General features: G+C 25.8%; 3 protein-coding genes across 3 annotated transcripts in view; 1 reads left to right on the top strand and 2 right to left on the bottom strand.

Moving 5' to 3' along the window:
* Positions 1-1,387: 1,387 nt before the first annotated feature.
* On the bottom strand, positions 1,388-6,217 carry EHI_013060 (uncharacterized protein; the record flags this gene model as incomplete). The annotated part of the gene is made up of 1 exon (XM_651234.1): positions 1,388-6,217. One exon carries the CDS (start codon positions 6,215-6,217, stop codon positions 1,388-1,390), a length of 4,830 nt encoding a protein of 1,609 aa, XP_656326.1.
* Positions 6,218-8,564: 2,347 nt separating this feature from the next.
* EHI_013050 (RhoGAP domain containing protein) lies at positions 8,565-9,989 on the top strand (the record flags this gene model as incomplete). The annotated part of the gene is made up of 1 exon (XM_651233.1): positions 8,565-9,989. One exon carries the CDS (start codon positions 8,565-8,567, stop codon positions 9,987-9,989), a length of 1,425 nt encoding a protein of 474 aa, XP_656325.1.
* Positions 9,990-10,101: 112 nt separating this feature from the next.
* Positions 10,102-10,709, bottom strand: part of EHI_013040 (adaptor protein (AP) family protein) — a gene marked incomplete at its 3' end in the record, with an annotated part of 3,282 nt that continues 2,674 nt past the window's right edge. The window contains exon 1 of the mRNA XM_001913489.1: positions 10,102-10,709. This exon is cut by the window's right edge and continues 2,674 nt beyond it. Coding sequence (XP_001913524.1) covers positions 10,102-10,709 — 608 coding nt within the window.

Raw genomic sequence — 10,709 nt, 5'->3', positions numbered from 1 at the left:
AAGATTTGGTTTATTGAGTATGCACGAATTGAATAATGATCTATTCCATCCAACTTTGTTTGTATCAAACAAAACAGAAAATTTTGTTGTTTTAGTCCATACAAATAGTGTTGATTGATATTTTTTAAAAAGACCAAGATCATTTTTAGGTAAGAATTCTTCATATTGATACTCTTTTTTGTGAACTTCTAATTCTCTTACAATAACAACTTCTTTAATATTCTCTTGTTCTTTTGTTTCTTGACTTTTTGTTTCATTAAAACCTTTTTTTAACTCTTTTTTCTTAGACTGAACCAGTTCAATAGCATTATTTAATTGATCTAATAAAGTGTCACATTCTTCTTCATTCATTAATTGGTTGAGAGAAATTGTAATTACAACAGAATCACTGGAAATGTGTTGGTTCATTGAAACTATTTCTTATTCATCTCAGTTAGTTTTTATTTTTTTTAATTTTTTTATTGTCAATAAACAATTTTATTACTGTTTTTTTCCTTTAGAAAATATTCCTTTCATACTAATAACTTTTAAAATAGATTTAAAACTTTTAACAAAGAGTATCATAAAACAAAGAAAAGAAAATAGAATAATTTAGTGATAAGAATTATTATTGCTGTCATTTATTCTTGTGACAACATTTGTGAATTGAATAAGATAGTTTTTCATTTTAATAAGAATGTATATATTTAGAATCAATATTTTGAATAAAACATAGAATATATTATTGTGGGTTTTACGTTATATATCTTAGAAAGTTCTATTAACAATAAAAATAGAAGAAGTTTATCAAACATTCAAATTTATGAGTTAAATTGAAAATGATTTTCATTTTATAGTTAAGAATTATTCTTTTTTATATATTAACAACTAAATAGTTTCATCTAGGTGGTTCTTTAATTATTTTTAAAGAACATTTATTGAAAAAAACAAAAAGGAGCATTATAACATGAAAGTATTGGAGTGTTTTTGGATTATCTTAAGAATCTAATAAAAAAGAAACACCAACAAAGTAAGTAGGTTCTGTAATACTTTGCATATTTTAATAATATAAAACGAGTTAAATTCTTAATGGGTATTACCAATAGATATTTGAACTAAATCAGTTAATAATGTAATTCTTTCTCAACGATTAATTTGTATATTATTTTTTCTAGTACTTTAACAAGAAACAATAAACCTAAGAATATAATAGTTTGTTTATGAATTAATAGAGTTAATAGAAAAATGCTATGTTTATTTCATTGTAATGATTTAATAACTTTTATAATAAACAAAAAAATTGAAAAGAATAATTTCATGATATTAAGATAATAAAAGATAAAAGTAACAAAATTTACTTTGTATATAATCAACTAAATAATTAAGGTTATAAAAAAGAATAAAATATTTATTTTAAATAATTAGTACTTTTACCATTTGGATCAGGTAATGGAATAAATCTTGGATTAACTCCTGAAATTAAAATATCTTGGACTCTACTTCCACCATCAATTCCTGCACGGTTTAGAATAGCTTTTTTTCGTTCTTTAAGTTCTTGTTGGTTTTTATTCTCTTTGTCATTTTCAAGAACTTTAAGTTTCTCTTTTGTCTCATTATTTTCATATGTTAATGACCTTACCATAGATTTCACGTTCATTAGATCTTTTTCATACTTCTCTTTTAATTTATTAATTTCATTTAATGCAATTGTAATTTCAGCTTTAGAAGAAATATCATTTCTTGTTTTTATTTGTTGGTTACCAGGTAGTGACTCTGGCTGGAGTTCAGTTACTTTTTCTGTTTGATCCTCTTCAGGTGTTTCCTCTTTTTGTTCAAGATCTATTTGTAGTTCTTCAGGAACTTTTATTGTTTCTTCTTTTTCTTCTTGAACTTTACTTTCTTGATTTTCATTTTCCAATTCTATTTCTGAATTGCATGTAGTTTGTATGTTCTTTTCACTATTTTCTTCTTTATTATTTCCACTATTAGACTTATTGCAATAATCTTTCATTTTTTGTTCTTTTATTTTAATTTCTTCTGAAAATTCTTGTTTTTGTTTTTCATTCATTTGACCACTTCTATATAAGTGATATCTTTCCAAGAAATTATCTTCCTTTATTTTATTCAATGCGTCAAAGTTTCCATTGACAGTAATACTTGAATCAGGGTATAGCCATTCGTCTGGTGTCATTTGTTTAACTGAAATATCTTCTTCTTCTGAAGGAGATTTTTGGATTGTAAACATTTCTTCTACGAATTTCTTTTGTTCCAACTCTCTTCTTTTTTCTTTATAATAATTTGAAATATGGAATGCCAGCATCAGACAAAACATGATCAATACAATAGCAAATATTAAAAATGATAGTACATAAAGTATCCATTGATTTTTTGAATAAACAATACAAGCTGTCTTCTCTTCGTTCAACTCTTCACCATCATTACATTGAATGCATTTATTAAATTCAACAAACCCATTTTCACATTCAACACATTCACTGTTATCAAAATAAAATCCATCCTCACAATCACTTGAATTTGTTTCATTCTTAACACATGTAATATGATCTATTGTAATCATCCCTTTATCACATTCTATACATTCATCTGCTCCTTCATTACTCCAAGTGTTTTGAGTGCATGGAACACAACCCATTGTACTGTTTTTATAATACCCAGATTTGCACGAATAACACCCAGAAGAACTAATGTATGACCACATACCATTTCCACAAACTAGACATATTGAAGATGATAAGATACTATATGTCCCTTCTGAACATGGGATACAATTATATTTATCAGAGTATGTTCCTGGAGGGCATTTATAACATTCATCTTCAATTTGATATTCACCATCTTTACATTCAATACAACTAAGAATGTATGAAGATCCTGATGGACATTTTATTATTGAAATATTATACGAATTACTATCCAACTCACGCGATAATGCTAATCTATCAACACCACTAACTTCTGAAGAAGGGTTATCAGGGAATGGTTGACTATCACATGAAATGAGATAGAATGAATCTCCAACAATTGGTAATTTATTTGGTGTAACACTTACAAAATATGGAGTTGTTTGTGTTGGTGTAGTCAAATGAAGATGATATACTGGTTTAGGAAATTCAATAATACATTTCTTCAGACTTGATGTTGTAAAATCTAAAGTTGCATTAGCGTCAACAGAGTATTTCCCCTCACATAAAAATGATGAGGTACTCACGTCTCCTTTCATATTTGTAATAGAATCAGTTAATAGATGAATACTATTCAGTTCACTAATATTAGAAAATGACATTGAAGATGAACTTGTGATAGATGTTAATGGTGCTGTAACATTTACAAATGTAGCAATTCCATCATTTATGATAGTTGTTCTGATTATTTTAGTATTTTGAACAATAAGCTCTTTTTTATTATTAAGAATAACAGAAACTTGACAATCCTCTGAAATTACCATTGTTCCTTTATTAATTATTTTAAATGAAAAAGAATCAATAGAACCTTCACATTCTAGTAATGACTCTGAAGTAATTTCGTAATTTTTTGGTGAGTGAATATTTTTTAACTTAACAGGTTTCTTGAATGTAAAAGTACCTTCAATTCTAGATGTTATAGAAATAGGTACATTAATATTACTAAATCCATTTAAAAAATAACTAATTTCAACCATATTTGTTTCTCCAAACTCCTCTATTTCTGTTTCATATAATTGTAATGTTCCAATAAGTATTTTACCATTAATTGAAATGTTTGATGACATTGAATATAACGAATTGAACATACTAGTTGTAATTTGTGCATTTACTTTATTTATATTAAGAGTATCAATAGAACAATCAGTTATTTCAACAGAAGAACGAACATAATGAATATTTATTGAATGAACAGATGTTAGTACTTCTTTAACAGAGTTAAAAGTAACTAAGTCTCCAAAAATTTTGCCTCTCCCAACCAGTAAATGATTTTCTATAAACCCAGAAGTTTTTATAATAGTAAGTCCATTTTCTATTATTAATTCTTTAATTGTTATGTTGTGTTTGTTTTGATTCAATTGTCCATTTTCATTAAAAGTTACTTTAGTTAATGTTATATCATCTGCTGTGATATTTAAAATAGTCGTTTTTATAGTATTTTCAGAGAGGCTATTAACGGCTGCTTGATCACAGAAAATCTCTCCATTTCCTAATATTTGAGAATTATCGGAACAAGAGATAAATTCTGAAACGTTCAGTGTTCCGTAATTTTTCAATAATCCATAATTTGTAACTGTTTTTGATATTAAAGTTGTTCCATATCCAATGTATGAATCTCCATTGAGTATTAAGTCAACATTTAATTCATTATCTATAGTTGATAATCTAGTGATGCATGGAATGATAAATGAAGAATCAACAGAGTTTAATCTGGTGGCAGTGTATTTTGATAGACATGAAGACAACGTCATTGTAAATTTATTCATTAAAATATCATCAAAAGTGAATGAGCTTGTTGTACAGCTTCCAGTTACTGTTATTGAAATTAACTCTAGTGTTGAAGTAATAACAGAGTCTTCAATTATAAGATTCGAAGAAGAAATACTGAGAAATACAAATGAAGAATTTTTAATAACTGGTGTTCCTGATACTACAATAATTTTTGTTGTGAATTGACAACCAACAATCTTTTCCAATATAATATTGTTATTGATATTCTGTATTGAAAACGTTGAATTAATACCTTTTAAAGTTTCTATATTTCCATATGAAGTTACAGAAGAGTTAATTGCTACAAGACTCTTAATAAGTGATTCACATGTTAATATATTATTTTTAATGGTTAAATATAAGTCTGTTGTTTTTCCAATACTTTTAATAGTTGTGCTTGAAGTTGATACAATATTTATTAAATTGACAATTGAGAAAGATAATGATATTTTCCCTTCTTTAAAATTCAAATCACTTACAGATGAAGCAGTAGAAACAAATGAACAAGTAGAATAGCAAACCAAATAACCAGGACAATCAATAGATTTTGAAACTGTTAAATCTGTTGGTAAAACCCATTCATCAGTATGTTCAATGATGTTTTGTGCTCTAAGTGTTTTAATTGAGCATTCTTTATGATAGATATAAAGAGAAGTTATTGATATATAATCTAAAATACATCCTTCATAACATTCTAAATTGTTGATTGTAGTAGAGATGTAATTAAATGTTGATGTACATTTTACATAATCAATAGTACATGAAGATGTAGTCAAATTAGTTCCATTGTAGAATATTTGATTGATTGTTGTTAATTCCATAGTTAAAATACCAAAGAAGAGAGAATTGTCATCCATTAATATTTGTGCATTTGATATTGTTGTAACACTTCCAATCTGAGAGTTGACTATATCCCAATTTCCATTAATCACCACATTCTGAGAAGTAATGATAGAATCTTTTATTTCATTTTTTTGAGGTCCAGTAGTTTGTGAAAGAGATAATGAAATACACTCTAAACTCCAAGAATTTATTTGGGTGTCAATAACTTCTACATTTGTAAACTTACTGTCTGTTATAGTTACACTTTCTCCTTTTATAGATAATTCCTTTCCAGTACAATTATTAATAGTCGATTTCACTGTGATTTCCATATTAGTTAAAATTTTTGTATCTTTGAGATTAACTACTATTTGAAGTAATGTTATTTCAAATGAGATACTGCCTCCAAAACAATTAAAATAATTAGATTCATGAATTAGTTTTGAATAAATAATATCTCCATAACTCTCAACATCCATAGTAAAAATACTATAATCACCAGACTCAAAATTTCCCACTTCCAATGTTCCATAGTTAACAACAACAAGAGACTCTGTTGCTTGAACAAGAAGATACCCATTATTTGTAACTGTTCCTTTGAGAGATCTCATCTTTACAACTCCTGAGCAAGAACCAGTGATTGTAGTTAATCCTCTAACAATAAAAGTTTTATTACTTATATCTTCAATATCATTCACTATAAGTACTCCAACTGTCAAATCAATATCAGCAGATACTATAATTTTATTTACTCTCAAAGAGGAAACACTAAAGAAACCTTCTATTGGAAGAACCAAGTCATCTGAAGTTGTAAAGTCACCAGAGTGTTGAGGATTCCAATTAGTCTTCTCAAGGAAATTAGAGTTTGTTCCAACCATAGTATATTGGTCAGCAAACACAATATAAGAGAAAAAAATAATCAAGTAAATGATCATTGAATGCATTTCCAAGATTATGCTCATTCAAATATGGTAAATAACGTATCTTTACTTAAAAAAGAAATAGAAAACTGTTTTACTCTTGTTATTTGAACAAAATATAATTTCTAAAAATAGTAATTTTCAATCTATTTTTTGTTGTTATCAAAAGAATAAAAACTCCCTTATCTTCACATAAGAAACAACCAAAAAATGTTACAAAACAACGTTTCTTAGTTAATAACAAAATCAGATTATCAAATTTTAAAAAGAAACTTCTTAAAAGGGTAAGTTTTATAGAACTATTGGATTATACTTCCGAGTAATTAAAAAAAGCCATTCTACAATGAAAACTTTAAATAGTTAATTATGTGTTATGGAATAAAAACTATTCCTTCAGTAAATCATCCTTTTTTCATATAAATTAATTATTCTCTTATTTTAGAACTAGAACAAAATGATAAAAAAAAAATAATAATTTATTTATTTGTAAATAATTATCTAATATTACTTCCATTAGCAATAATAATCGTATGTATTTTAATAATAAAAATTATCTCTTTATTACATTACGTTTCAATTCTTTCAATTATGAATATATCAAGTACCAATATTAGAGATTATAAAATATTAGTCAAAGTAAAGTATCAACACTATCCTTTTCAATTTATATAAAACTTTATATAACTATCTCTAATATTATTATTCACCACATCTTTCTAATATTAATTTGAAACAATGTAATTATATTTTTATTTCTCTTATTAAAAGAGACTAAATGTTATTTCAACAATGATAAAGAATAAAATTATTATTATAACTACAACAATGATTAATTATAAAATATATTATATAATACGCAACATAAAATACTATCTATATATATTATAACAATGGGAATCTCACTGTCATAAAAACAAGTATTATACACAATTAATTCGTTGTTTTTATATCTTAATTCTTATTTGAAGATGCTATTACTAAAAATTTCTCAACAAATATATTCTGATAATTCTTATATAAAAACAAAGAAAACTATTTGTGAGTAAGAAATTATTTATTTATTTGATATTTAAAATAGTATTATTGTTGTTTATTTAGAAAAATCAACAAGGTTACAATAAATGAACTATTTGGTTTCTTAGTAAAAATAACATTATTACCAAAATCAAATTCAATCAATTACTATATTCTAAATCATCACTTCTATTACATTTTATCATTTTGTAATTCCTTTTCTCAATTTTCTTATTAAATGTTCATCCTAATTCAAAAATGACAGAATATAAGTTCTTTTTTTCCCCAACACCATCTCTTTAATATTTGAAAATAACCTACTCTTTTTACAAATATCAACTGTTGCGTTTTTTATTTATATGAGGATTTGATATGTCTTTCTTCATAGTATCATGGAAATAATATAGATATTAAGTGTGAATTTTTTTCACTATCATGGAAATTAAAGGTTTCGTTCAGAAAAAATTTTAGAAGTTTCGTTTATGTAAGGATTTGATTTTTAATTCTATTAATAGACATAAGTATTGTAATTCAATACAACATATTAACTATATTAAATGGTATTTGTTTTGTTTCATTTCATATATTATAACAAATTTAGGTGGTGTGAAAATTAGTACTTTCATTTTTGTAGTTGAACTTGTATTTGAGTTTTGCTCACAACTCATTAAATTTATAAAGGGGTGATGTTGATAATAACGTCAGCACATAAATAGATGTATTATTTCTATTTTTATTTCAATCATTTTTACATAGTTTAACAAACCCTACTGAAAATTCCAAAGATGACTATCCTTTGTTTTTGACTGACTTAAGAAACTTCACCATAAAATGGAGGTATATCAAAATAACAAGATTTGTGAAAATATACAAAAAACTTAATTAATATATTTTTTTTGGTGAAAAATCAATAATCAAAAATAACGGAAAAATAGAAAGAATGAGTGCAGAAGTTTCTTTTTTAATATTACAACAAGATTTGATTATGGAAATAATAAAAAGGAGAAATTTATGAACTAATATTCTTTAATTATAAATGAACACACATAAAACAGAAGGATGGATAGACATCCGAGGTGGCAAATATAAAAGCTATAAAAAACTCTTTATGGTTGTAAGACCAGTAGAATTAGTATTTTTTAAAGAGAAGGATGTTTGTTTTTAACTAATATACAATTTTACAATGAATCTCATTCTATAGTTGAAAGAAAAAAAGTTAAGTATCATTCTTGATAATGCAATTTTGAAGCGAGTTTGTTATTCTTCTCTTTTTATTATTTAAAGAATCAAATAAATATTAATTGAATGAATCTGATTTATAAAATACATTTATGTAATAACTTTAATAACAATATAGATGATTTCTACTGAAGAACTTGGTCCTACTAAACCAGACTTAACATTTGAAATACTTTCTGGAGATGATTATTATCAATTAGAATGTTCTTCTCTTGATGATTTTAATAAATGGACTGTTACTTTAGCTCCTTTGATACAATCAATAGGATATTTTGGCTATTCAATTGATGTAGCAATAGAAAAAGGTGGTTGGTATGTTCCATTACCATTATATAGATTAATACCTTATTTAGAAGAATCTAATTATTATATTACTCCTAAAATTATGTTACAACAAGTTGCACCACTTGATTTATGTCGATATATTTCTATTCTTGACTCAGGAAATGATATTGCTACTAATTCTATTTATCCTAAACTTGCTTTTGAAATTATAAAAATGTATTTAAAACGATTGGCTGAACCAATATTAGGTATTTATTATTTTGACATGAAAAAAGGATTAGCAACAGAAGACTTAGTCAATAAAGTAAATAATATTAAAAAGATTATTTCATTATCTAATGATGATGAACAATATACTTTATATTTCGTTCTTAGACATCTTCATAATATTTATTCAAATAATGATTTTAATGAAGCAACTATTTCACAAATTGCTACTACTTTTGGTCCATGTATTATTTACAATAGTGCTGATTTCAGTTATCAATCAGTTATTAAAGACCTTATTGATATCATGCTTGAACAATATGATTATATTTGTGATGATTTAAATAAAAAAGGAGAGCAACTTCCTGCAATTCCTTGTTATCCTTCAGTTGTATCAAATGAAAATACTCTTTATAACGAACAACTTCAACAAGCAATAGTTAAATTCTTAAAACAACATTTTGACAAAGAAGACTCATGCCATTCCTTAGAATCTAAAGTTGAAGTTAAAGAATTATTCCGATCTCGAAAACAAAAGTCATCTTTTGAAATAGATCCTTCTTCTATTCTGGAATTTCATAACCAAGCTCTAAATGGAAGAAAAACTGATAGTCCTTTATCTTTCAACCATGACAGACTCCATAAAGAACAATTCCAAAGAAAAAGTGCTCAGTTACAATTACAAGGAGTTTCAAGACCAAACAAATTCAATATAGGTAACGCTAGATTAACTACTCGTCTTAATCATTCGCAATTCACAAAATTAAATCAAGAAATGTCTAGAACTCGTTCAGAATTAAGTACACCCCCTTTAGTTGCTGATAAATCTAATGAAAAGTCTCGTGCTGAATCATTACCATCGGAAGCAAGGAAAGAAAGGTCTCTTTCATATAGCTGTGTTACTCCTCGTACAAATAGAAAAAGAACAATGTTTTTAGGAGAACGAAATAATTCAGAAAGAATACAAGAACATATAGAACCTGAGCTTCAAGGAATAGAATTAGAACTTACTAAATCTAGTGATAGTGTTGATAATGTTGTTAAATGTTAACAAATCTGTTAATTCATTTTTTTTCATCTTTTTTGTTTAACGTTATGTTATTATGAAGAAATATTAATTATAAATGAAATGAAATAAATCAACTCTTAAACGTTTCAATTAATTAAAAAAGTCCATCAAAGAATTTGAAAATAAAGGATAAATATTGTTTGTCGATGCATTTAGCAAGGATTTTATATCCTTTAGAAGTAGAAGTAATTTCAACCATAACGTCGATGTCGTTAAGGAATTTAATTGTGTACATTAATAGTTCTTTGTCATTAGCCTTTTTTGTTGCAACTAAAATGAAAGTAGATAATTTTTGAAGTTTAAGTTCAAGTCCAGATCCTTTATATTCTTTAGACATAGTATTTGGAAGAGAGTTCCATAAATTAGCACAATTAGCAATATCAACTTGAGACTGTTCTTTCATTAATAAACCAATTGGCATTTCAAGAACATAGAAATAAATTTGTTGTGTAGAATTAGCAATAGCAACTTCTAAACGAGAAGAAACAGGAGTTGTAATTTCAGGAGGAATAAGTCCAACTGGAAGTAAAGCACCCCAACGTTTATTTGGAGGAATGGCATCAATATTTAATTGACCAGGAACTAATCCAAAAACATTTTTATTAAATTGCATTTGGAAATTAGTCATTGTTAATGGACTATTATTTGTAATTTCTAATTGTAAGAATAAACTACCACCTTCATAAATTAATGAAGCATCAA

Source organism: Entamoeba histolytica, genomic scaffold, assembly GCF_000208925.1.
Source record: "Entamoeba histolytica HM-1:IMSS scf_1104750516425 genomic scaffold, whole genome shotgun sequence".
NCBI classification, from domain to species: Eukaryota; Evosea; order Mastigamoebida; family Endamoebidae; genus Entamoeba; species Entamoeba histolytica.
This window is presented reverse-complemented; position numbering and strand designations above follow the sequence as displayed.